Source organism: Ictidomys tridecemlineatus, chromosome X, assembly GCF_052094955.1.
Source record: "Ictidomys tridecemlineatus isolate mIctTri1 chromosome X, mIctTri1.hap1, whole genome shotgun sequence".
Taxonomy (NCBI): Eukaryota; Metazoa; Chordata; class Mammalia; order Rodentia; family Sciuridae; genus Ictidomys; species Ictidomys tridecemlineatus.
In genome coordinates this window covers 115,204,321-115,232,285 of record NC_135493.1, presented here as the reverse complement: position 1 = coordinate 115,232,285, position 27,965 = coordinate 115,204,321, and the positions used below count along the sequence as shown (strand labels likewise).

Below are 27,965 nucleotides of genomic sequence, written 5' to 3'. Positions count from 1 at the left end.
GCCTAAGCAACTCCGTGACACCCTGTCTCTAAATAAAATACAAAATAGGGCTGGGTATGGGGCTCAGTGGTCAAGTGCCCCTGAGTTCAATCCCTAGTACCCAAAAAGAAAAAGAAAAAAAAAATTTAAAAAGTGTGAAGTAGCTGGGGGCACAGTGGCACACACCTATAATCCCTGGGATTGGTCAAGAGACTGAGGCAAGAGGATCATAAGTTCAAAGCCAGTCTCAGCAGTTTAGCAAGGGCCTAATGAATTTAGCAAGACCCTGACCTAAATAAAACATAAAAAGGGCTGAGGATGTGGCTCATTGGTTAAATGCCCTTGGGTTCAATCCCTAGGACAAAAAAAAAAAATGTGAAGAGCTCTTTTGGACAAACTATACAAGTTAGCATAATTTTGTGATTAAATGGAAGCAATAAAGCTGATCTGGTGGGCTACTTGCTGTAGGTGCCTCTGCGTTAGGAATTGTGAGGGAGTGGGACTGAAAAACTTGGAGGCGATTTCAGTTTTGAGGTACCCATTAGACATCCTGGTGAGAGGAAAGGGGTACAGAGGCAGAGAAGGGAACACAAGTGGTTTATCTGGAGAAAATATATTCCCTTAGTTGCACTAGCCACCTTTTTTAGTGCTCAATAACCACACATGGTTAATGACTTCCTTTTTATTATTATTATTTTAAAATTTATTTATTTACTTATTCATTTATTTTTGGTACTAGAGTTTTAACCTAGGGGCACTTTACCACTGAGCCCTTTTTATTTTATTTTTTAAATTTTAAGATAGGGTCTTGGGCTGGGGATGTAGCTCAAGCAGTAACATGCTCACCTGGCATGCATGGGGCACTGGGTTCGATCCTCAGCACCACATAAAATAAAGATGTTGTGTCCACCAAAAACTGAAAAATAAATATTAAAAAAATTTCTCTCGGGCTGGGGATGTGGCTCAAGCGGTAGCGCACTCGCCTGGCATGCGTGCGGCCCGGGTTCGATCCTCAGCACCACATACCAACAAAGATGTTGTGTCCACCAAGAACTAAAAAATAAATATTAAAAATTCTCTCTCTCTCTCTCTCTCTCTCTCTCTCTCTCTCTCTCTCTCTCCCCCCTCTCTCACTCTCTCTTTAAAAAAAAATTTTCTCTCTCTTCTCTCTCTCTCTTTAAAAAGAAAAAAGATAGGGTCTCACTAAATTAGTAAGGCTGGCCTTGAATTAAGATCTTCTTGTCTCAGCCTCTCAAGTCACTAGAATTACAAGCATGCACCACCCCAACCAGCAGAAGGCTAATGACTTCTGTGTAGACCCTGCACATCTAGAACATTTCCATCATTTTAGAAAGTCATTTCCATCATTATAGAAAGTCATGTTCATCACTTCAGCTTTAAATAAATTATCTGGTTCCTGTAGTCATTTGCTCCTGTCTAAAGCATAGAACAGAATTCAGTGTAGTGATACAGATTAATAGTCAAGTCACATAAAAATAGATGAGCTCCTCCATAAGAGTGTGTCAAGCGTAAAGGGAGATGAGAAGATTCACAGTATTTAGGGAACAGAGGAATGGAAGAATTGACAGCTATCCGGTGCCTGCTAAGTAACAGACATTTTGTATACAGCATCTCACTTAATAAAAGATGCAGTCAGCAAAATTAGAAATTCGCTGAAAGTCACAAAGTGACAAAACTGAAATCTACTATTAAAGCCAATGCCCAAGGGGCTGGAGTTGTGGCTCAGTGGAGTAGCGCTTGCCTAGCATGTGTGAGGCACTGGGGTCGATTCTCAGCACCACATATAAATAAATAAAATAAAGGTCCATCAACAACTAAAAAATATTTAAAAAAAAAAATGCAGTGCCCAACCAGGCATGATGGTGTGCACACCTGTAATCTGAGTGACTGAAAGAGGATAAGACAGGAAGATTGCAAGTTCAAGGCCAGCCTTAGGAACTTAGCCAGACTTTGTCTCAAAATTAAAAGGGCTAGGGATACAGCTTAGTAGCAAAGTGCCCCTAGGTTGAGTCGATAGTACTGCCCCCCTCACAAAAAACAATCCCAGGAGCTAGGGGTGTAGCTTAGTGATTGAATGCATGCTTAGCATGCATAGAGTCCTGGGTCTGATTGCCCAGCACTACAAAAAATAATTCCAATGCCCATTTACCCAAGAGAGAAGACCCCTAGGCAAGACAAATAATGGAAGCCCAGAGGGGGAGAATTTCCAGGAATAGGCTGAGAGGTGCAGTTACAGTGACCATGAAAAAAGGCACTGTGCAGGGCTGTCAGGTAGCTCAGTGATAGAGTACTTGTCTAGCATGGGAAAAGCCCTGGGTTCTGTCCCCAGCACCACCAACAAAAAGCATTGGGTGGGGGGTGTTTCTCCTACATTTGTTCTCATGGTCATAGCACCCAGGGAAGTACTTATCAATTTGCAGATAAGGAAACCTGCTGTAGAAAAAAAAAGAATTAAGAAGTATCCTTAGGAGTTTAGGTAACCAGGAGGTTATTGGCCACCCTACAAAGAGCAATTTCAGAAGAATCAGGGGTGGGAGGGGCAGTCTCCTTCATACCCAATAACTTGGGCCTTGGGAGGGACCTCATCTGAAGATAAGCAGTGCTGGGAGAGGTGATCCAAGGTAAAGAACTTAAAATGGGGGGCTGGGGATGTGGCTCAAGCGGTAGCGCGCTCGCCTGGCATGCGTGCGGCCCTGGTTCAATCCTCAGCACCACATACCAACAAAGATGTTGTGTCCGCCAACTAAAAAATAAATATTAAAAATTCTCTCTCTCTCTCTCTCTCCTCTCTCTCTCTCACTCTCTCTTTAAAAAATAAAATAAAATAAATTTTAAAAAAAGAACTTAAAATGGGCACCAAATGTTTAGTAAAGTGTGTGGGGGAAAAAGTGTCTTGGGGTGCTCTACTCTAATTTTTTCTCTAAAGTATGAAAATATGTTTATATTATCTTAAAATGTAGCCATGTGTGGTGGTGCACACCAGTAATTCCCAGAGGCCTGGGAGGTTGAGGCAGGAGGATTGTGAGTTCAAAGCCAGCCTCAACAATATAGTGAGGCCCTGAACAATTTAACAAGACCCTGTCTCTAAGTAAAGTATAAAAAGGGCTGGGAATGTGGCTTCATTGTTAAGTGCCCCTGGGTTCAAACCCTGGTACCAAAAAAATTAGCAGAATGTGTCACATTCCACGACTAAACACTCAGAGTCACTCCAGGTGAACTGGGCTACACAAAATAACCACACAGAGACAGAGATACCTTTTTCTTTGGGTCCTCTGACCTTAGGGGTCTGCAGAAAGAGAGTGAGAGAGAGCACATGCTGAACCCTTTTATTGGGGAGAAGCCATTCAAATGAAGCAAGGGGTCAGATTTCAGTCAGCATTTTGACTAACATCTAGGAAGGCCACACCCAAAGGCAGAGCAAGAGAAGGGGACATACAAAGGGAGTTTCTATGGAACATTCTATCCCGAACAGGGCAAAGGGCTAGGATTACAAAAGAATAAGTGAGTGTAGCTCACCCCTAGGAGTATGCGTACTCAGAAGACTGGCCTTGCTATCTGAGCAGGGGGAAAAGACCAGTCATGTGTGACCAGTCATGGCACTACTGCACCAGAGTACAGTGATCTTTCAGATCCCCATGGTGCATCAGGACTGGAAATCGTGGTAACTCAATGTGGCTCCCCACAATAATTGCTACCATTTGCTGGTTTAGGATGAACCAAAGAAAGAACTATGTGCTTATCTCTCCAGCCATCCGTGTGTCCATCCATACTTACGCATAACTTTTCTCACACTTGGTACACGATAAGGATATGCCTTCCATTTGACTATTGTGATAAAAGGGTTATTTCTACAAAAATATTCCAAGACAGTATTCATTCTTCCAAGAGCCTGTCATGATCACCCCTTGGTCTTCAAAAGCTCTTTTGAAGTATCTGCTAGGTCACCAGACTTATGTTTCCTTCAGCTATCGCTGCCCTAACTGCCCGGTCCTCTTTGTTGGTGGCTTTGTGGTAATGCAGGCAGTTTTCTCCAGAGTCACTTTTCTGACTCTGCATTTTGCAAAATTTACCCTCCCCCCACTTTTTTTAAAAAAATAAAAGCTCACCTTTTTTATTGAACAGCTACAGTAGGGGTTTAGTAAAGCCCCTTCTTTAATAAAGAAGGATCATCAGACCAGGTTCCTTCTTTACTTCTGCTTGCTTCTGCCCAGAAGGGCAGCAGCACCAGCAGAAGGGCGGGACCTCCTGTTGCTGCAGCACCAGCTGCTGGAGCAGGTCTGCCAGCCCCCCGCATTGCAGACGAGGCTCCTGATGTTGACATTGGCCAGAGTCTTTGCAAACAAGCCAAGCTGAAAAGGTTCAACATTTATAGCAGCTGCTTTAATGAGGGCTTTGAGTGATCCTCCATGACGGTCACCTCATTGGAGTGCAGAATGAGGGCAGAGTAGAAGCAGGCACTCCAGTGCACAATTGTCTTTTCACCTTGAAATGGATTTCCCTGAGTCCGACATGTGTCACGCAATTGGTAGTGCTAGAATCTGATACCCGCTGGAGGGGCGATGTGGAAATTGTGCTCTAAGCACTTCCCATCCTAGTCTTGCTGTTGGGGCCTGCTGAATGCAGAGTATTAAAGACTCCCCCCCAACACCTGTATGTGTATCTTCTATTCTAGTCTCCCAATTCCACATCATTCCCTCTTTCCCCTCGCCCTGCTCCTGGCTTCTTTGTAGTGTATACTGACCTTCTCCAGCTGCACACTGCTCAGGTGGGAAAAAAGCGTCCCCCTCATTGCTTTCCTCTCCACTCTGAATACCCCACCCCATCCATCATGAACCTCCTTCTCCTCTAGTCTAAGACAGGGCTCCCAGGTCACCTTATGGACCGGGTGCAGTGGCACACATCTGCAATCCCAGCAGCTTGGCAGGCTGAGGCAGGAAGAGCGCAAGTTCAAAGCCAGCCTCAGCAATGGCAAAGTACTAACCAACTCAATGAAAACCTGTCTCTAAATAAAATATAAAATAGGGCTGGGGATGGGGCTCAGTGGTTAAATACCCCTGAGTTCAATTCCTGGTACCCCCCTACACACACAAAAAAAGAATACCAGGTCACCTTAGGGAACACACCCAGGAAATCTTAGAGGACACACTTCTCCAGGGGATTGTCATTTGTTGTCTGACATGGAATTTACAGAGCTGAATTCTAATCATCTCTATTTTGTAGGCCCCAAAACACTTGGGCTGCATTTGTGTCATTTGGGTATTCCCAGTGTTTAGGTTCTAACTGCTCATTGAAGATTTGATCCAGGCCTATTATTTATTGCCTTTGATTTGTCTTTTAATTTTCATTTACATTCACTCCCCAAAACCCTTTCTCATTCCCAGTCACATATCTTTTTTTAAAATTTTTGTTAGTTGTAGATGGATACAATATCTTTATTTTTATTTATTTTATGTGATGCCAAGGATCGAACCCAGAGCCTCATGTGTGTGAGGCAAGCGCTCTACCACTGAGCTACAATCCCAGCCCCCTAGTCACATATCTTGCTTTGGTTTGGGTTTTGATTTTGAGATGGGGTTTTTCCAAGTTGCCCAGGCTGGCCTCAAACTCCTGGATCCTCCTTCCTCAGCCTCCTGAGTAGCTGGGACAACAGGTATGCACTACCCTGTCCTTGCCTGATCACTCACTTAGAACCAATCCTCATCACCTTTTGTCATAAATCAATTACAGTAACTTCCTAAAAATCTTTTAGTTTGGAAAATTATTTCAATTTACAGAAAGGTTGCAATAATAAAAATAATGCAAAGAATACCCAATTGAGGGGCTGGGGATGTGGCTCAAGCGGTAGCGCGCTCGCCTGGCATGCGTGCGGCCCGGGTTCGATCCTCAGCACCACATACCAACAAAGATGTTGTGTCCGCCGAAAACTAAAAAATAAATATAAAAAAAAAAGAATACCCAATTGCCAGTACCTAGAACATTAAAGTTTTGTTCATTTGTGTAGTATCTCCTCGCTCTTGCTGTGTCTGTGTGTCTTTTTTTTCCCTGATCCATTCAGTATGCACTTCCAAAGAACCTAGGCTTCTTCTCTTTCATAATTATAGTATAGTTAATGGCATTAGGAAACTTAACATTCATATAATGCTTTATCATTTATCCATTAATTTTGTCAGTTGACCCAGTGACAGCCTTTATAACATTTCCCCCCGAGTACAGAATCTAATCAAGGACAAGATATTGGACATGTTACTTAACTTCCTTTAATATGGAATATTCCAGTAGCCTTTCTTTTTCTTTTATGACATTAATGTTTTTGAAGAATACTCCTCTTCCTCCTTTTACATTCAGGCTTTGTCTGATGCTTCCTCATCATTAGATTCATATTATGAATTCTTGGCCAGTATATCATGTAGGTGGTGGTGTATCCTCAGGATATCACATCTGGAGGTCTACAGTGTTGTTCTCCCACCTTGTTGATGACGTTGATTTTGATCACCTAGTTAAGGTATTATCCAGTTTCTCCATCGTATCATTCAAGTAGAGATATTTTTTACCAAATTCATGAAGTTTTACCAAATGCATCAAATTCATAAATTAAGTCTGGATATTACAATGAATGTTCATGTCTGGGAACTTATTGCTAAATTGCCATTTTAAGTAGTCGTGTAGAAACTTTCTCATTCTTTGAAACCATAGATTACAGTGGAACCATTATAACCTATTTTATTCTCCTTTCTTCTTTACCATTAAAAACTATACAGAAGCAGCTGTGCCCCCATGGGTCGACAGTAATGATGAAGAAACAATTCAACAACAAATCTTGGCCTTATCTGCTGTAAGTTTCTTGAGATATCCTGAATATAAAGTACTTACTTCCTATCCTTGTACATCTCTGTAGATATTTTTGTCCTTAACTGAATTTTTTTCTTCTGTAGTTTTTCTTAAACATTTTGAGATGTTAGAAATGTCCACATCAACTGTTATTGTTATTTTTTATTAACTTTCTAGATTTGGGCTTTTTAGTTGTTGTTGAGCCATGCTTGGGATTGAATCCAGGGCTACTACATGCTAGATAAGTGCTCTGCTACTGAACTACATTGTCAGCCCTTACTTTCAATTAGTTTATCCTTAAGGTTTTTTTTTTTTTCATAATGTAAAAGTATAGCCTATTATGTGAAAATTCTTTCAGCCTTAAAAGGACACTTTTGGCCAGGTATGGTGGCACATGCCTATAATCCCAGTGACTTGGGAGACAGTGACTAGAAAACTGATACAGGAGGATCCCAAGTTTAAGACCAGCCTCAAAGACTTAATGAGACCCTATCTCAAAATAAAAAGTAATTTAGGCCAGATGCTGTGGTGCACACCTGTAATCCGAGCATCTTGGGAAGCTGAGGCAAGAGGATCACGAATTCAAAGCCAGCCTTGGCAATTTAGAAAGGGTCCTAAGCAAGACCCTGTCTCAAAATAAAAATTAATAAGGGCTGGGGATGTAGCTCAGTGGTTAAATACCCCTGGGTTCAATCCCCAACTAAAAAAAAAAGATTGCTGGGCCAGTGGTACAGGCCTGTAATCCCAGCAGCTTGGGAGGCTGAGACAGGAGAATCACGAGTTCAAAGCCAGCCTCAGCAACTTCGAGGCGCTAAGCAACTCATTAGGAACCTGTCTCTAAATAAAATATAAAATAGGGCTGCGGAGTCCGTGATCAAGTGCCCCTGAGTTCAATCCCTGGGTACTAAAAAAAAAAAAAAAAAAAAAGGTTGGTTTATAACAGGTCAAGGAAAAGTTGAGGGGAGCCAGTTATTCTCCTCTCCTCTCTCTGTTGTGTGCATCCTAGCACAATGCCTTTGGCATCAGAAACTTGCATAAGGAGGGCTGGGGGTGTAGCTCAGTGGTAGAGCCATGTGCTTAGCAGGCTCAAGGCCCTGTGTTTGATCACCAGCACCAAAAATTTTAAATAAAAAGAAATTAGCAAAAGGTACCAGGTATCCAGGAGTGATCTGTTGAAAGGATTGTGTGAAAAAGTTAGAAGCAACTAACTTTCAAGTTCATAATCCTAAGGTGTCAGGATCTTGCTGTGTCACCATCCCTGTGGGTAGTATCCCACCCTGTGGCAGTGTTCATCTTGCAGAGTCAAGTGATTGTTCTGGATTAAAGTGTCCAGAAAACCTACATGATGTGTAAGATAGCACACTGAGTTTGAAACTCTGCTAAAGCAGAACTGTACCTGGGAGGGGCAGACTTGGAGTTCTGGCTGTGCCCCTCAGTAGACCACATGCCTGACCTTGGACAGGCCATTTTTACTTCCCTGACCCTTTTTCCTCATGTGTAAAATAAGAATAGAGGTGTTTGCTTCCTGGAATCCTTAGCAAATAGGCCAGAATAGTGGGTAAGTATTGACCAATAATTTGTACCCACTCTGAGAAGAACCACTGTCTCCCTTACTGGTTAAAAAGGGCTGGAAATAAAAAAAAATAAATGAAAACATTTTCTAAAGAAAGAAAGAAAGGGCTATAGATATAGCTCAGTTGGTAGAGTGCTTGCCTTGCATGCACAAGAAGGTTCAATCCCCAGCACCACACAAAAAAAGAAAGAAAGAAAAAGGGTTGGGGGTGTAGCTCAAAAGTGATAGGCAAGCGCTTAGCACTTTTCTGGGATGTGTGAGGCCCTGGGTTTGATCCACAGCACTGCAAAAAAGAAAAAAGAAATGAGATGGGTTGTGGACTTCACTTTTCCCACATGACCACACGGCTCACTGACTCTTCAACTTTGGGTTAGAATGTTTCTAAGAGGATTTACACTCGTTTTTCACATACCTAATGGTGCCCACTAAAACAAACGTGTGTCTGTATGATTTCAAAATATGTACTTTCAGCCAGTCACATGATTGAATTGCCTGGCCTCCCAAGAGGCTCTCTCCAGGTGAGTGTTAAAAAATCATGAAAGGATCTGTTGTTCTCTAGTCTCTCTTAAGTGGGTAGGTCAGTGATAGCTTAGTGGACTTTGTGGCTGAAGGCTCTAGGTGGAATTCAATACTTGTCCAATCTATGAACATTGTGACCTATTAATTGCAGTTTGTGGTTCCCCCCCCCCCCCCGATGTTTTTCTCCCTTTTCATCAAAGGACAAGAGGAATTTCCTTCGAGACCCTCCAGCTGGTGTGCAATTTAATTTCGACTTTGACCAGATGTACCCCGTTGCCCTGGTCATGCTCCAAGAGGACGAGTTACTGAGCAAGATGAGATTCGCCCTGGTTCCTAAACTGTAAGCACTGTTCCCAAGCTGGAGTGGCGCTGCTCACACAGCTCTGACTTCCATTTCCTGATGGCCATGGTTAATGTGCACAGTGACAGGGAAGAATCATCAAAGAGAGGGCCAGGATAGTCTCAAGACTATCCACCCATAAAAATGGGCCCTGCAGCCCTTCATAGTTCCCAGCTGGCAGGGTGCCATCGACTCCAAACCCAGGACCGACTTGGCAGGAAGTTTGTGGTGAGGATAGGATGTGCTCTTATCCCAGTTAGAAGGTGGAACACATTTTCTTTCAGAAACAACAAATATTCCTGTGTCTCCTCAAATAAAAGAGCTCATTAAGACCATTGCCATTTTAGAACAGGCTCCTGCCTTTTTTCAAGCCGAGGATGTTCTCTATTCAGGTTCTGCTCTCCAGCAGCTGTGTTTTGTTCTTGTTCTTGTAGTCTTTCCTCCACCCGAAGGCCTTTCCCCACTCAGAAAATCCCTGCTGTCCCTTTAGCTCCATCATAAATAAGCATGTGCTCTCAGACCTGGCTTTGCCAGCAGGGGGCACCCTTCTCCTCTGCTGCTTCCTTTGGCTTTTGTGTTCCTTTCCTCATCCTTTTCTAGTTCATTTCCTTGTGTTGAATTTGTTGTGTGCATTTGTTAGGTTTTGTTTGTTTGTTTGTTTAGGTTTTTGTTTTTGGTATCAGAAATTAAATCCAGGGGCAGTTAACCACTGAGCCATATCTCCAGCCCTTTTTTATTTTTTTTATTTTGAGACAGGGTCTCGCTAAGTTGCTTAGGGCCTCACTAAGTTGCTGAAGCTAACTTTGAACTTGTGATTTTCCTGTCTCAGCCTCCCATGCCACTGAGATTTCAGGCATGCTCCACCACACCAGGTTTCTATCATGTTTAATAATACTGGGTTCTTTGTTGTTTGTTTGTTTGTTTTGAGAATACTTGGGATTGAACCCAGGGGTGCTCTACCACTGAGCAACACCTCCAGCTCTTTTCGTTTTTTAAGACAGGAAGACAGGATATCACTAAGTTGCTGAGCCTGGCCTTGAATTTGCACTCTTCCTACTTCAGTCTCCTGAGTAGGTGGCATCACAGGTACTTTTAGCACTCTTACTCTTGTTCTTGGATACATGATCTTCCTCTTCCCTGAGACATGGATTATAATTTTCTTGACATACATTTTTTTTTCCTATGTGGATTGTTTGGTTTTTTGTTTCTTTGGCACTGATTGAACCCTGAGGTACTTAACGACTGAGCCATATCCCCAGCCCTTTTTTATATTTTATTTAGTGACAGGGTCTTGCCGAGTTGCTAAGTGCCTCACTAAGTTGCTGAGGCTGACCTTGCACTTGTGATCCTCTTGCCTCAGCCTCCCAAGCCGCTGGGATTACAGGCATGCACCACCACGCCTACCTCCTATGTGGTTTTCTCAGAATCTCTTTGTTTATTTTGGGCTCTGTTGTTTGTGTTGCAGGCCCTGCTTACCCATTCTTCTGCAGTAATGGTGCTATGCTTAAAGGGTACTTGGACACTCCATGTTGGGACAGGCCTTTTGGATTGTGGTAGCTCAGTAGCTATAACAGAGTAGCTTCCCATATACAACCAGAGATATGAAAGATCATGCTCCATATGTGTAATAAGAATTGTAATGCATTCCACTGTCATGTATAAATTTAAAAAAAAAAAAAGTAGCTTCCCCATAGAAGTCTCCTCAGCCTCCTGGCTGGCTATAGATAGGAAACAGAAAAGGCCTGGCATCTCCCACCCAATAAACGGGCCTGCTTCTCTCTGGCTGCACACCCCCACTTCTGCAGGCAGCCGGGAGCAGCTTTCCCTGGTCAACAAAGTAGGTTACTATTTGCCTGTTGACTTTTCAGCTTCCACCGTCCCTCGCTCTCCTGTTCTCGTCGTCCTTGTGGGATTAATCTGTTTAATTCCTTTTCTGTTATTTCCGTGGCATTTTCCGAGGGAGTTGAGATGAGCACATGTTTGTTTTGCTATGTTTAGCTGGCCACATAGGGATTTTGACAAATATTGCCTAGCCTTTAGGTCCACACAGGAGCACAGGTCTTTGTCTCTATGAAAGCACCTCTTTTGAAATGATCTTCCAGACATGAAAAACCAGTTATATAGAATCCTTTCTTTCTGTTTTTTTTCCCTTTATAGTGAAACTCTTCTCTCCACAATTATTAACATATTGGTGGTAAATTTCTACAGCTTTATCTACCCTCCCCAAAGAAAAACATGTTTTTTTTTAATTTGTCAATTGTCCTTTATTTTATTTATTGATATGCGGTGCTGAGAATCGAACCCAGTGCCTCACATATGCTAGGCAAGCGCTCTGCCACTGAGCCCCAGCCCCAGCCCCCCAAAACATGTTTTATGGCTAAAATTTCATTACAAATCTCATCTATAGATCTGTCTAAAAATAGCTCCTTTTAAAAGTCAATGATAGAGGGCTGAGGATGTGGCTCAAGTGGTAGCGCGCTCACCTGGCATGGGTTCGATCCTCAGCACCACATACAAACAAAGATGTTGTGTCCGCTGAAAACTAAAAAATAAATATTAAAAAATTCTCTCTCTCTCTCTCTCTCTCTCTCTCTCTTTAAAAAAAAGATTTTTTTAAAAAGTCAATGATATAAAGAAAATGTACCATCTAATTTTTAAAAAATATTTCTTTTAGTTGTAGATGGACACAATACCTTTATTTTACTTATTTTTTTATATGGTGTTGAGAATCGAACCCAGGACCTCACACATGCCAGGCAAGTGCTCCACTGAGCCACAACTTCAGCCTCCATCTAATGTTTCATTGCATATGCTCATAAAACTTTAAAAATTTGCTTTTGGGGGCGTGGGGGCTTTTTTTTTTTTTGTGGTTCTGGGGATTGAATCCAGGACTTCTATCACCAAAGTATATGCCCAGCCCTTTTCTAATTTTATTTTGAGACAAGGTCTTGCTGTGTTGCCCAGGCTGGCCTTGAACTTGCAATACTCTTGCCTCAGACCCCCCAAGTAGCTGGCATTACAGGCATGTGCCTCTGCGCCCAGCAGGCGTTGACTTTTTTTAAATTTTTATTTTGTTTATCATTACATGGTGCTGAGGATCAAACCCAGTGCCTCACATGTGTGAGGCAAGTACTCTACCACTGAGCCACAACCCCAGCCCCAGGCATTGACTTTTAAACCCTTTATATATATAATTTGAGATCATGCCTAGTCTGTATAACTGCCTCTGAGGAAAGAGTAGCAAGGCTGTGGGGTCCAGGTGGGCTTCATGACCTTTAGACTCCATTAACCTCAGGATCATTCAAATCACTCTGGGCCATGTGCTGGGCTCCCTGCCATAACTCATGTCAAGTATCATCAAGTGCTGAGTTGGTGGGACCTATAGCCCAAGGTACTTAGGGCAGGAATATCCACAATTTTGGTTCTTCACTATTTTGGATCCTCTCTGCTGATAATTTTTTTCTTTGTTTATGGTACTGGGGATTGAACCCAAGAGTACTCTACCACCAAGCCCCTTTGTAGTTTTTATTTTGAAACAGGGTGTCACTAAGTTGCCCAGGCTTGCCTTGAACTTGTGATCCTCATGCCTCAGACTTCAAGTTGCTGGGATTAAAGACATGCCTGGCTGAATGGTTGTTTTTGTTAATCTGAAGAGCAAACAGTGCCCATGAGTCACCATGGAGACATAAGTACACCCACGGTTCATGTTGGGCATTTCATGGAGCTTAGAATTAAGGGATTTAGGCAACCCACTACCTCCTGGGAAGGGCCAGTTCACTTTTGTATGGTTCCGATGTTATATGGTTTAAGATCCTGGAGCTTGTCAGGTTAAACAGGCCCAATGCTTACTTAATTCTTCGGGGGTCTTCTTTTGGAGTGGGGGTATCAGGAATTGAACTCAGGGGCACTGGACTACTGAGCCACATCTCCAGTCCTATTTTGTGTTTTATTTAGAGACAGGGTCTTGTTGAGTTGCTTAAGGCCTCTTTAAGTTGCTGAGGCTGGCTTTGAACTCGTGATCCTCCTGCCTCAGCCTCTCGAGTCACAGGGATTACAGGTGTGTGCCATCACACCCAGCCCCTCTCTTTACCTCTGTATCCTCCTTACTATATAGGTGATTTACCTCCAAATACCATTGTTGATTTTTTGTTGTTGTTGTTATTGTTTTATTTTTTAGGGTTTTTTTTTTTTTTTTGCTACTAGGGATTGAACCCAGAGGTGCTTTACCACTTAGTCACATCCCCAGCCCTTCTTTTTGAGACAGTTGCTTAGGGCCTCATTAAGTTGCTGAGGCTAGCCTCAAACTTGCAATCCCCCTGCCTCAGCTTCTATAGTTGCTGGGATTACAGGCATGTGCCACCACTCCCAGCTCTAGATACCTTTTGAATTGTCAGTGTCCCCATTAAAATGAATTCTCAGGAGTGAATATGATGTTTCCTACTTGCAGAAGACTTCTCTTGTAATTTTTAATGTAGGTGAAGATTTCATTACCTCTCCCCACACCCTGCCCCTGCTTTGGTTCTGAGGATTAAGGAACACTTTACTACTGAGCTACACCCCAACCCTTTTATTTTTTTATTTTCAGACAGGATCTCTTTCAGTTGCCCGGGCTGACCTCATACTTGTGATCCTCCTGCCTCAGCCTTGTGAGCTGCTGGGATTACAGGTCTGCACCACTGTGCCTGCTTCATTAGCTCTTTTGGCAGCTGTAATATACTGTTGCTTGCTCAGTTAAACTTGCGGTCAGCTATAACCAATTATAAACTGCTGGTAAGCCAGCTCTCCGTTTTGCAGAACTATTTCCAAAAGATGTTATGAGAAAAGAGAGTTGTGAGCCAGGCACTGTGGTACATGCCTGTCGTCCTAGCTGCTCAAAAGATTGAGGCAGTTTGATGGCTTAAAGTTTAAGGCCAGCTTGGGCAACATAGTGAGACTAGCCTCTCTTAAAAATAAATGAATAGCCGGGCACAGTGACACATGACTATAATCCCAGCGGCTCGGGAGGCTGAGCCAGGAGGATCGCTGAGTTGAAAGTCAGCCTCAGCAAAAGTAAGGCACTAAGCAACTCAGCAAGACCCAGTCTCTAAATAAAATACAAAATAGGACTGGGGATGTCCCTCAGTGGTTGAGTACTCCTGAGTTCAATCCCTGGTACCAAATAAATAAATAGAACTAGAGATATAGCTCAGTGGTAGAGCACTTGCCTAACATGCATAAGGCCCTGGGTTCAATCACCACACTGCAAAAGAATAACAGAGAAAAAGAGACATGTAACCACATGGGTTCGGGAAATGCTTGGTACATAGTAAGAACTTAATAAGCTGGGCAGGGTGGTGCTTGCTTATAACCCAGTGACTTAGGAGGCTGAGGCAGGAAGATTGAAAGTTCAAGGCCAGCCTGGGCAACTTGGCAAGATCCTGTCTCAAAATAAAAATTAAAAAAGGACTAGGGATGTAACTCAGTGTAAAGTGCCCCTGGGTTCAATTTCCAGTACCAATAAGAGTTTAACAAGTGAGAGGTTACTCTACCTGTGACTATCTGTGATGGCAGGCAACTTGTTTTATCCATCCCTGCATCCCTCCAGCACCTAACATGATGCTTGACACATGTGACACTTCATAAATATTAGTGGAATTCATAAAATAAAAGATGGGCCATATCTTGCAGCAGATTCCATCTTGTTGCCTGGCCTAGCTTGTGTAGATTATTTGTATTTTGTCCCCGACACTAAAAAACTAGTTTCCTGGCCCAGCTCCACCATTCACAGTTGTGATGACCATAATATCATTGCATTTTTTTTTCAGTGCTGAGGATTGAACTCAGGGTTTATACATGCTAGGCAAGCACTCTGCCACCGGGCTAAATCCCACATGTGACCAAGCTTCTATTTTCGCCTTCACCCCCTCCTCTCCTTGGTTCTTACTCCATTCCAGGTCACTCATCATAGGCACTTAGCTTAACCCACTTGGATGCCAACACCCCATGCCAGGCAGTTCTCATATGCAGCCAAGTTTGAGAACCAGCGACAGTTCTTAAGTTGAACTGCACTTCACTCATTTTATCAACCAATTCCCGAAAGGACTGGGGATATAGTTCAGTGATTGAGCATTTGCCTATCATGGGTGAGGCCCTGGGTTTGGTCCCCAGCACCAGGAGCTGGCAAGGGGGGCAGTAAGCTCTGTAATCATCCCCTGCCACATCACTAACTCTTACCAGTTGCTAGTTAATTAGCAAGCTGCCCACCCCTTTCTTTCATAAGGAACAACACCCACAATGCTTTCTTACTGTTTGAAAGCATTTAATCCTCTAGGAAACAGCTAATGATTGGTGGAGTCCTGGCTCTGCTTCCAGTCCCCTGCCTTGGTCACACTGCCTCACAACAATTCTGTTTCCCTCTACCAAGGGCAGTGTTGGTCTCCTTAACCCATTAAGTCCCAAGATTTCAACTCTGTAAATGATTCAACGCACAGGTGCATTAAAATAGGTTAATATGTGTTGCTCAATTTAAGTTTTTGTACGTGTTACATACCTGGGACAGTGGGACAGAATAGACTAAAATACCAAGAAGTCAGGCATGATGGGTCATGCCTGTAATCTCAGCAACTTGAAAAGCTTTTGCAGGAGAATCATAAGTTCAAGGCAAGCCTTGGCAACTTCGTAAGACCCTGTCTCAAAATAAAATTTAAAAATGAAATGGATGGATGATGTAGCTCAGTAGTAGAACACTTGCCTAGCATGCACTAGGCCCTGGGCTCCATCCCCAGTACCTAAAAAAAATGCTGCACTTTCATTGGTGTTATATAACTTGTTTTTTTGCCACTAAGGAGGAGATAGCTGTTCTGTTTATTCTGTTGTTCAGCTTTGAGTTGTAAAGCAAATGAGAATTTCCTTTGAACCACATTCAGATTTAAAAATGCTCCAAAAGAGGGGGAGGGAAAGATAGGATAACATAAAGATGAAGGGAGGATCAGTAACATAGAAACATAGAAGGAGGAGACCAAGAGACAGAGTGGAGGGATAAGGAAGGGAAGGCAATGCAGATGAAGTCTTTTTCTTTTTTCTTTTTTTTTTTTTTTTTTTGTACTAGGGACTGAATTCAGGGACAGTTGAGCACTGAGCCACATCCCTAGCCCTATTTTGTACTTTATTAGAGACAAGGTCTCACTGCATTGCTTAGTGTCTCACTAAATTGCTGAGGCCGCTTTGAACTTGCAATCCTCCTGCCTTCGCCTCTGGAGCCGCTGGGATTACAGGTGTCCTCCACCGCACCCGGCTCAGAATGGAGTCTTAAAAATCATGTTATGTGGGGCTGGAGTTGTGGCTCAGAGGTAGAGTGCTTGCCTAGCATGCGTCAGGCACTGGGTTAGATCCTCAGCACCACATTAAAAAAAAAATAATAATGGTATTGGGTCCACCTCCAACTAAAAAATAAATGTTTTTTTAAAAAATAAAGGTCCATCAACATCTAAAAAAACATGTGTATATATATAAATATACATAGGGAATTTCAACTTTATGTATAGGTAGAGAGAACCAATCAAATATAAATAGATGAGTGAAAGAAAATCTATTAGAATAGAGGAAGGAGAACAGGGGAGGGGAGGAAGTGGAAATCTGAACTGAAATCGAATTCCATGCATGTATGAACTTATCAGGAGGAACCCAGATATTATATAACTATATAAAGCTAATTTCAAATAAAATAAAATAAAAATTCTCCTAAAACTCATCTATTCCAGCATCTGTGGTGTAACTCAGCGGTAGAGCAGTTGCCAGGCATGCATAAGGCCCTAGCTTCAACTCCTAGTACTGCAAAAAAAAAAAAAAAAAATCATTTATTCAGGTCTCCTCTGCAACAGATAGCCCCTGCATGCACATTCATTCTCACCTGCACCTTTGTCTATCTTTAAAAGGGTGAAGGAAGAAGTGTTTTGGAGGAACTACTTTTACCGCGTCTCCCTGATTAAGCAGTCAGCTCAGCTTACTGCCCTGGCCGCCCAGCAGCAGGCCTCAGGAAAGGAGGAGAAAAGCAACAATAGAGAGAATGATTTGCCTCTGACAGGTATGTTCTGGGGATAAGACTTCAACTCCAGAAAAAGAGAATTACTGTAAAAAAAATTTCTTAGAGATGCTAATGAGCTTGTCATCTTGTATGTACCAGAAATGTTGACATCACTATAGAGAAAAATTCTTTTTCTTTCCAGAGGAAATTTTCATTCTTGTTGCCCTCTCTCTGACCCAGCTCACCCATATCTTCCCCAGGCCTTCCATTACTTTGCTATTCTTGGTGGTTTTTTTTTTTTTCTCTCTCCAACACCAATCATCTTCCCCACATCTCTATTCTTTCCCTTTACCATGTTCTACTTCCTGACCTCCACTGTCATTCAGTCACTCTCCTTCCCTTTGTTTCTCGGACTGTCATTCAACCTCGTTTCCTCTGTATGTGTGGTCTGTGGAGTAGAGCAAAGCTCCGTTGTGCCCCAAATTACAAGTGTCCCGCTCCAAGCTCAGTTCTATTCAGTTAAACATTTGATGCTTTCTTCTTGTGACATGTTAGGCGTGGTTGTGAGAGAAAGACTTTTATGATATCAGCAACTATTTGCACCTATTAAATATCTTATACTAATTAAAATAAGGAATGTAGGTGCTGGGGATGTGGCTCAGTGGTACAACACTTGCCTAGCATGCATGAGGCCTTGGGTTTGATTGAGTAATACAAAATAAACTGTAGTTTGTTTGTTTGTTGTTTGTGGTACTGGAATTGAACCCAGGGCCTTGTGCATGAAAGGCAAGCAGTCTACCAACTGAGCTATATCCTCAGCCCCCCAAAAAATGTATTTTGTGCAATATTTTTAATTTTGTATGAGCACCCGCTGTGTATAGGTAGGTACTAATTGCACCTGGACATTCATCCCACAATAAGTTGGGTAATTTTAGTTTGCAGAATTTTAGATGATTAAGGAAAACAGCATGACCTAAGATTAGGGTTGTATAGACTGTTGAAAAGACTCCAAAACTGCATTAGGGTCAGGTAAATATAATGAAGTTCCTCCCCACAGGGTGATTTGTCGTTTGGCCTATACATGTTGATATTGCATCCCAATGGTCTATCCTTTTTTTTAAATATTACTTTTACTGAAAAATAACCATTTTGCCAAATACTGCCTGTGTAACAAAATGGACTTAAGACAGTATTTGGTAAAGACTGTCAATCTTTAAGTTTATTAAGATAGAAATATGAGGCCCATGAGAAAGAGAATACTGTGACTAAGTATTGACAACAGGGAAACTTTGCTAAACAACTTCCATTCTCATTATCCTCAAAGATCAGAATTAATTTTGCTAACACTGAAGTCAAAAATTATTTCCTGCTGGAAATTTTTATATAAAGGGCATTCAAGAGCTGGGCACAGTGGTGCATGCCTGTAATCCCAGCAGCTCGGGAAGCTGAGGCAGGAGGATGGTGAGTTCAAAGCCAGCCTCAGTAACAGCGAAGGCTCTAAATAAAATACAAAATAGGGCTGGGGATGTGGCTCAGTGGCTGAGTGCCCCCTGAGATAATCCCTGGTACCCCCGTCAAAAAATGGGGGCAATCAATATGGTAACATTAAAATATCCCCAAAAGCAAGAGTTTGAGATGGTTGCTCATGGCTATTTCTTGTAATAACTTAACAAAAAGCTGAAAATATAGAATATCATTTCTGAAAATTATTTAGCATCATTATACTTGTGGATATTTTAGCAGTTATTGTAATATGTATTCAGAACTGAATCAAGCAATTATTCTCTTTTATTCTCACTTCTTAGAGGCAGTACGGCCCAAAACGCCACCTGTCGTAATCAAATCTCAGCTTAAAACTCAAGAGGTAATACAGTTTTATGTTGTACCTAGTAGTTGATGTCTGAAAATGAAGTAACTGAGTTAACGATCTCTGATACCGCTTAAGACTGCTTAGGAGTGTGGGTCTTATCTGTTTCTAAGATAAGGAGTCCAGTATTTGAATAGTCAAGGACCAACAGCTGACACTAGGTGACTTGCTGGCATAAATCATTCTAGATGTGCTCAGCAGGGATTAGAAGAAATGGTGAGAGTGATCCAGACTGTGAGAACAAATAATAGCCTCGGGTGGTAACTCATTTAGTTACCAAGCAACTGTGCAAGTTAGACGGTTGGAGAGCAGTGGTCACTGTCTTCCAGCTAGCAGAGGAGAGAACAAAAACCAGGCTGTATTCCACTGAGACAACTGTAGGCCAGAATTCTAGCGCATAAATGTCACCGAGGAAATCATTTCAAGAACTCTTGTGTTGCATTTCAGGATGAGGAGGAGATTTCTACTAGCCCAGGCGTTTCTGAGTTTGTCAGTGATGCCTTCGATGCCTGTAACTTAAATCAGGAGGATTTAAGGAAGGAAATGGAGCAACTTGTGCTTGACAAAAAGGAAAATGAGACAGCTGGACTCGAAGGTAAAAAAAAAAAATGAATAAAAAAGAAAGAAACTTGTTCTTTTCCTTAAATCCAACATTGATTGCATAAAAATGTTATCTTTAAGCTGATATACAGCCAGGTATGATGACATGCACTTGTAATCCCAGATACGTGGCAGAAAAATTGGTTCAAAGGCAGGCAGCCTGGGCAACATAGTTATACCCCATCTCAAAAAAATTATTTATATACATATTATATATATAAATTATATTAATTATATATAATATTGTATATTATTAATGTAATATATAATTAATGTAACATAAAACTATATAATAATATGATTATATATTATGTTAATTATATAATATATTATAATAATATTATATATATATATATTAAGGGGGCTGATGATGTGGCTCAGTGGTTAAAGCCTCTGGGTTCAATCCTTGGTACCAAAAATACAATGGAAAAACAAGAAACCGAAAGAGAGAGGGAAAGCCAGTATATAAAACTGCAATGTAAATTTGGCATCAAAGTTGATTTTTGGAGGGCTGGGGCTGTGGCTCAGTGGTAGAGCACTTGCCTAGCATGTGCAAAGCCCTGGCTTCCATTCCCAGCACCACAAAAAAAAAAAAGAAAAAAATTTGATTCTCAATGGCATTCTGTACCCCTTGTCATCAGGACTTGCTGCCCCAATTCAAGAATTGTAAATAAAGCCAATTAAAATCTGCAGAATAGAGGTTAGGGATATAGCACTTGCCTAGCTTGCATGAAGCCCTGGGTTTAATGCCCAGCACTGCAAAAAAGTATATATTTCTGTTCCTACTAGAAGGTAGATGCTAGCAAACATGATCAGACCTTATGTTTCTCTATCTTAAGCACTCCCAAAAGATTTGGGAGTTTGGTTTGATATTTAAGCTCCCCTGGTGAAACCCCCAAGTTCAGGACCAGGCTTGCCAACTTATTTTGGGGGGTGGGGTACTTGGGATTGAACTCAGAGGCACTTGACCACTAAGCCACATCCCCAGCCCTATTTTATATTTTATTTAGAGACAGGGTCTCGCTGAGTTGCTTACTGCCTCACTTTTGCTGAGTTGACTTTGAATTCGTAGTTCTCCTGCCTCAGTCTCCGGAGACACTGAGATTATAGGCATGTGCCACCCAGCTCACCAACCTATTTTGAACTCTCAAAATAAAAAACAGAAAGGGCTGGAGATGTAGCTCTGTGGTAAAGTGCTCCTCCTGCATTCAATTCCTAGTACCATCAAAAAAAAAAAAAGATTGAGTTAATCATTATCAAATGAAGAGTTTAGCTGAGTGCAGTGGTGCACACCTATAATCCCAAGTCACTGGCTCACACCGGAGGATGGTAAGTTCAAGACCAGCCTCAGCAACTTAGCAAGACCCTTTCTCAAAATAAAAAATTAAGGGGCTGGGATTGTGGCTCAGCGATAGAGCACTCGCCTAGCATGGGCGGGACCTGGGTTCGATCCTCAGCACCACATTAAAAAAAATAAATAAAGGCATTGTGTTGTGTCCATCTACACCTAAAAAAAATATTTAAGAAAAAAAAATTTTTTTAATTAAAAGGACACCAAATGTAGCTCAGTGGTAAAGTGCCCCTGGGCCCTGGGTTCCATCTCCAATACCCAAAAGGAAAAAAAAAAAAAAAAGCAAGAAACCTTTTTCAGATTTACAGGACATCCAACAAACCAGCAGTTCCCACAGTTGTTCAGAAAAGTGGCCTAGAAAGGTGAACCTGAACCCTATTTGCTTACCATCTCAGAGGAACTCTGAGGACAGAATTGAGAAAGAAGGGTGTAGGGCATGGCCAAGAGAAGTAAGTGGGCAAGTGAAAACCTGCACTCCAGAGCCCACCCACTTCCTGTCTGTTTTTTGATAAGAGAAGGGTAGGTTCTGGCCACCACAGAAGGAAGGAGTGAGTGCATGAGCCAGTGTGTTGTAGGCAATAGCAAGAGAAAACTTTCCACGGCTTCCTTTAATGGGTAATGACACTAGTAGCAGAGACCCCTGAGGAGGCAAGCAGAGGCTGACATCTTTGTTTCCATATTAATAAATTGTTATAATTATATTGTTCCTTGATCACTTTAATTTTTTTTCTGAGTGCATAAAGAAGCTTGAGACATTGGGCTGGGGAGCTAGCTCAGTGGTGGGGAGCTTGCCTAGCTTATGTGAGGCCCTTGGGTTCTATCCCCAGAGCCACAAAAATAAATTATCATGGCTAGGACTCGCATAGGTAATTAAAGTTGCCTGAATTGTTACTACCGCCAGCATGAGTTCAGCAAAAAATCTTTCTTTTCCTTCTCCTTTGTTCCTTGCAGAAGATTCTGCTGATTGGGAAAAGGAGCTACAACAGGAGCTTCAAGAATATGAAGTGGTGACAGAATCAGAGAAGCGGGATGAAAATTGGGATAAAGAAATAGAGAAGATGCTCCAGGAAGAAAACTAGCTGCCTCCTGAAATTAAAATAATAATAATAATCTAAACATTCTACAAAGTGACATGAAATTCTAGATGTTAAGCGTTCGCTCGATGAGTCAGAAGGCACAAGAGCGTAACTTTATGAAATTCCAAATTATTCTTTTTTCCAGCTGACACTTGCCTCTTCTACTTTAAAAAAGTGTATAGAACGGTTATTCTAATAATCAAGAAAAGGGATGTTTTATGGGTAGCATTTCTTTAATAGAAATTGAATTAGAGATGTTCTTATAGGCAGTAGGGAATATCTTTGCCACAGAAACACAGGTAAAATTTTAGGTTATGTTTTCCACAAGGACAGAAATACAATTTAGTCTTCAGTCGTGGTTTTCAAAACATTCATATTCCTCATTGCATTTTTGTTGATACATGATGTTAAAGTACTTAATGGATTGATTACTATCAAAATGACCAAATTATACCAAAGAACTTAAGAGGAAGCACTTTCAGGACTATTTCCTTGCTAGGTATTTTCTAAAATTCCATCTGAAAGCCAAAAGGTAAAATAGTGAAGTTGATTTTAATTATATAAACATCACACAATTGGACATTAAGATAAGCTATAGCCTGGCACAGGGGGCACTCCTGTAGTCCCAGCAACTGAGGAGAGCAAGCCAGGAGAACCTCAAGTTTGAGGCCAGCCTGGGCAATGTAGCAATACCCCGTCTCAAAAAATAAAAAGGGCTGGGGATGTAGCTCAGTGATAGACTCTCTAGGCTCTGAGTTTGATCACCAGCAAAGCAATTTTAAAAAAATATCTGGGCATGGTGGGGAGCCCCTGTAATTCCAATTACTTGGGAAACTTAGATAATAGGGATGCAAGTTTGAAGCCAGCCTGAGCAACTTAGTGAGATCTTCTCTCAACATAAAAAGGACTGGAGGTATAAGTTCAGTGGTGGAGTGATTGCCTATCATGTGTGAGTCCCTGGGTTCAATACCCAGAACCAAAACAACAAAAAAACTGTGCAGACGTGTTTGTAAAAAACGTGTCTTTCTGTGGCACTATGGTGCACACCTGCAATTGCAGTGGCTCGACTCGAAAGTCTGAGACAGGAGGATCATAAGTTCAAAGCCAGCCTCAGCAACTTATCGAGACCCTGTCTCAAAAGAAAAAGGTCTGGGAATGTGGCTCAATGATTAAGTATAATCTCCAGGTACCAAAAAAAAAATAAATAAAAAAATTCCCTTGGGCCTCTTCTTAAAAAAAAAAAAAAAAAAAACTATACCACAAATTTTACTTCATGGTTTTCATAGTTTGTAGACAGTGGAGCCTTCTATCCTCTGTCCTTTTTTGTATTAATCACATTCAGAAGCCCATTCACCTTAACGTCTATTGTTCTTTTAATGGTCACTACATGTACATGTTCTAGCTTTGTCTTAATTAAACTGTCAGTCTTTATGGAATTGTATTCTTGAGTACGACTCTAGAACTTATTGATTAAAACTTGTATTCTGCTATACCAGCAGGCGCATGTTCGTAGAATACGATTTTTTTAAAGGAGCAAGGTGGTTGAACATTAGGAACTTGCTAAGCATTTGTTTTCCCAAACCTTCTGTATTTTTCAAGCAACCTTTATTTCATAAAGGGGAATAAAATCAAGACATTTCTTTATAAGAAAAACGTACATATTGATATTCTTGGACTCATAAAACTTAGTCTCTGGTCCTCTGGCAAAGGCATAGGCAATAAGTCAACTGGGAATGGATCTTAAGCATTACCCTTGTGTTTGTAGATGGGCACATGTGAATGAGCCAGGCTGCTTCAGATAGTGTTATTTGGGTTATAGCAATAAACTCATGTATGCTATCAAACATCAGCCTCATTATCAAAAGATTTCCACTTGTTGCCAGGCATGGTGGCACACTCCTGCAAACCCAGCAACTCAGGAGGCTGAGGCAGGAGGATCTCAAGTTCAAAGCCAGCCTTAGCAAAAGTGAGGCCCTAAGTGTCTCTAAATAAAAATACAAAAAACAGGGCTGGGGTTGTGGCTCAGTGGTAGAGCACTTGCCTAGCACATGTATGACGCTGGGTTCAATTCTCAGCACCACATATAAATAAATGAATAAATAAAGGTCATAAACATCTAAAAATGTTTTCTAAAATTTTTTTAGTTGTAGATGGACATGATGTCTTTATTTTATCTAATTTTTTTTTAATGTGGTGCTAAGGATTGAATCCAGTGTCTCAGGCATGCGAGGCAAGTGCCCTAACACTGAGCCACAACCCCAGCCCCTAAAAACTATATTTAAAAATATATATATAAATAGGGCTGAGGGTGTAGCTCACTGGTTGAGTGCCCCTGAGTTCAATCCCTGGTTTAAAAAAAAAAAAAATTCTACTTATAGTGCCACAGTTGTTTATTTCTGAGTTTGGATTCATAGATGACTGGCAACTTCTGAAATAACCCTATTGAAGGGAGAATTTTAATTTTGTTTTTTAACAATTTACTGGAAGAAAAGAAACATGTTACGTGTTTTTAAGCAGATGAAAAAAATCCTAGATACAAGCACATCTGTTCATGACAGCGCCTGGCTCTTAGTATACACACTAAAAAAAAAGCTTACTGATGAATGTTAAGACACTTATCAAAAAAATAAGATCATATCTAACTAGGAATATTTGATTTGCCTCCTTTGCTTTGGTATTAAAAAACTAGGGCTCTAGGCCAGGCATGGTGATGCACGCCTATAATCCCTAGGGCTCAGGAGGCTAGGACAGGAGGATCACGAGTTCAAAGCCAGCCTCAGCAATAGCCAGGCGCTTAGCAACTCAGTCTCTAAATAAAATGCAAAAAAGGGCTGCGGGTGTGACTCAGTGGTAGAGCACTTGCCTACCATGGGTGAGGCACTGATCGAATCAGAACCACACAAAAATAAGGGTATTGTGTCCATCTAACAACAACAACAAAAAAAAAAAATAGGATTCTGACCCCAGCATACCAGTAATCCAAGTAACTTCAGAGACTGGGCAGGAAGATCACAAATTTGAGGCCAGCCTGGGCAACTTAGTAAGACCCTGTCTCAAAGGGCTGGGGATGTGGTTCAGTGGTTAAGTGCCCCTGGGTTCAATCCCTAGTACCAAAAGAATTTTTAAAACCAGGGCTCTGAGTGTGTTTCTAAAATTTAAATTGGATGTGGTTGTTCTTTCTGTTAATGAGATTCCCCACCCATTCTTAAGTAAAGAAACATTTTTCAATTATGAAAATGAGGTACATTCAATCTTAGCAAATTTGCTTTTCAGCTTTTAAAAATACAACTGAAGCCAGGCAGGCATAGAGGCACAGGGCTGTTATCCCAGCTACTCTGAAGACTGAAGCAAAAAGATTACAAATTCCAAGGCCAGTGTCATGGATTGAGCAGGATCCTGTCTCAAAAACAAAAAGAGTGATGATGTAGCTCAATGGTACAGGATTTACCTAGCATTTTCCAAAGCCCGGGATTAAATTCCCAGGACCAAAATATATATGAACTGGTAGAAATTTTTATACAGCTTATAGTGTAAATTTTTCAATTTTTTTTTCTAGTTGTGTATGAACAGCAGGCTTTTATGTACTTCCATGTTGTGCTAAGGATTGAACCCAGGGCCTCAGACATGCTAGGCAAGTGTTCTGCCACTGAGCTGCAGCCCCAGCCCTACAATCAGTTTTGTTAAGGGAAATATGGGCCATTTTAGTAAATGATTACTTCCACAAACTGTTTATATATAAAAAAAAAAATAAGGGCTGGAGACATGGCTCAGTGGTAGAGCTTAGCATGTTGAAGCCCAAGATTCCATTCCCAAAACCACAAAACAAAATAGAAAATTTCAAAATATATGTTATAGTACCACAAAATGATGGTGCTTAGAAAACTAACGAGGCAGCTGAGAGCCTTGGTGCACACCTGTAAATCCCAGCGACTCAGGAGGCTGAGGCAGGAAGATCACAAATTGAAGGACAGCCTCAGCAATTTAGCAAGGCCCTTTACAATTTAGTGAGTATATTTCTCAAAAATGAAAAGGGCAGGCTGGGCATTATGGCTCAATGATAGAGTAATTACCTAGTGTTCAGGAGGCCCAAAATTCAATCCCCAGCACCACAAAAACATAAAAAGGGCTTGGGATATAGCATCCCTGGGTTCAATCCCCATTACTGAAAAAAGAAAACTAAAGAGTCATGACAGGGCTGGGGATGTGGCTCAGTTGGTAAAGTTGGTAAAGTTCTTGCCTTGCATGCATAGGCCCTGGGTTCAATCCCTAGCACCACCACCAAAAAAAAAAAAAAAGAGTCATGACAGATGATATACATACATGAAACTTTAATCACAAGTCATTATGTAGTTCTCAACAATCATCATAACATTTTTTTTTTCCTACAGATGTGCATTGCACACGCATGGATAGACCATTTACCCTTGATTTTGTATCTCAGGAACAAATCTGACTTATTAGCATCATTACTTATAAACTGCTAACCTGGTTCCCTGTGCTGTTGTAACATTATCTTGATGGGTTGCTGTGAAGATGTCTGTCAGGCAGGAAAAATTATGTAAAAATAATGTGGGTATAGAAAATGGAATCAACAAAAATGTAATAAACTCCTCCTGGGCTGAAAAATAAGAATTTTTTTCCAAGCCCAACCCTCAGCCACTGTCTGCCTCACACCAAATTATTTATCTGGTTTTCACACTAAAGAAGTAAGCCATGTATAATTTCAGTGGTTAAACTATGATCTTTTTACGGTATTTGTTCAATCCTAATTTATTTCCAAAATGAAAATTATGTTACACTTTGTCCTGAATAAGCAAACATTGCTTTTAGTGGTAAATGTAAGTTATAATGGTTGTTCCTGAATAGATAAAAATTCTATTTTGGAAGAGAGAACCTGTAAATATTTCAAACGTACCTTGTAGGCAGATATCATGGGTGAGATATTCAATGAATATAGACCAAACACATTTGTGTCTTTTCACAATATAAGAATTTATTGGATAACAATAAATTCACAGGCTACATTAGCAAATATTCATGGGTCACCTGATAATCATAAGGCCAGTGATCACAGGTTCTTTTATTCTAATCTTAACCACTAATATGTATAACACTCAAGTCCTATATCATGTTATACAAATTATATATATATATATATATATATATATATATATATATACTTATGTTTGTGTGTATATACACACACACACATATTTTAACACAGAAAGGTGAGGTAAGGGTTAAGTCAGTCACAGGGGTTTTGGAGGCCACACTGAGAGCCAAAGCCAAGAACAAATACAAATGCAAAAGAGTCACTGTAGATAGTCAGATGAAGGTTTAGAACCTGCCAAAGCAGTGGTACCTGCCTATAATTCCAGGGAGTCTGGAGGCTGAGGCAGGAGCATAGAGAGTTCCAGGCCAGCCTCTGCAATTTAGGAAGACTCTTGCTCAAAAATGGCTGGGGATGTAGCTCAATGGTAGAGCGCCCTGGGTTCAGTCCCCAGAACCACACATACAAAATAAGAACCAAAGAACTTGTTCAGGATGTGCAGTTGTCAGAGCTCAGAATTTATTCTAGGCTAGAATGGGGAGACAGAGAGTTGGAAGAGTTCAGAGGTTTATCCCTTGTCAACTTCCTTCACAGCATGGTCTGATGACCTCCTTCGCAGGATAGTCTGATGACAGGTTGGTGTGTCTCTGTAAAGTCTTGGGGTGCTTCTCCTCTTATGGGTTTCAGATGAGGGAGGAACATCCAGAGAGGTTGCTAAACCCACCACCAGCCTGGTTTCTCTGACATGGACCAACACAC

The 27,965-nt window shown here is 41.3% G+C and overlaps 1 protein-coding gene across 1 annotated transcript in view; it reads left to right on the top strand.

Moving 5' to 3' along the window:
• The window catches only part of Syap1 (synapse associated protein 1), a 33,019-nt gene extending 9,210 nt beyond the window's left edge, over window positions 1-23,809 (top strand). Inside the window, exons 4-9 of the mRNA XM_005316004.5 lie at window positions 6,759-6,832; window positions 9,121-9,260; window positions 17,174-17,322; window positions 19,068-19,126; window positions 19,577-19,724; window positions 22,032-23,809. Of these exons, the coding sequence (XP_005316061.1) occupies window positions 6,759-6,832; window positions 9,121-9,260; window positions 17,174-17,322; window positions 19,068-19,126; window positions 19,577-19,724; window positions 22,032-22,159 (698 nt within the window). The 3' untranslated portion in view covers window positions 22,160-23,809. The remainder of the gene's footprint in view (window positions 1-6,758; window positions 6,833-9,120; window positions 9,261-17,173; window positions 17,323-19,067; window positions 19,127-19,576; window positions 19,725-22,031) is intronic.
• Window positions 23,810-27,965: the final 4,156 nt, after the last annotated feature.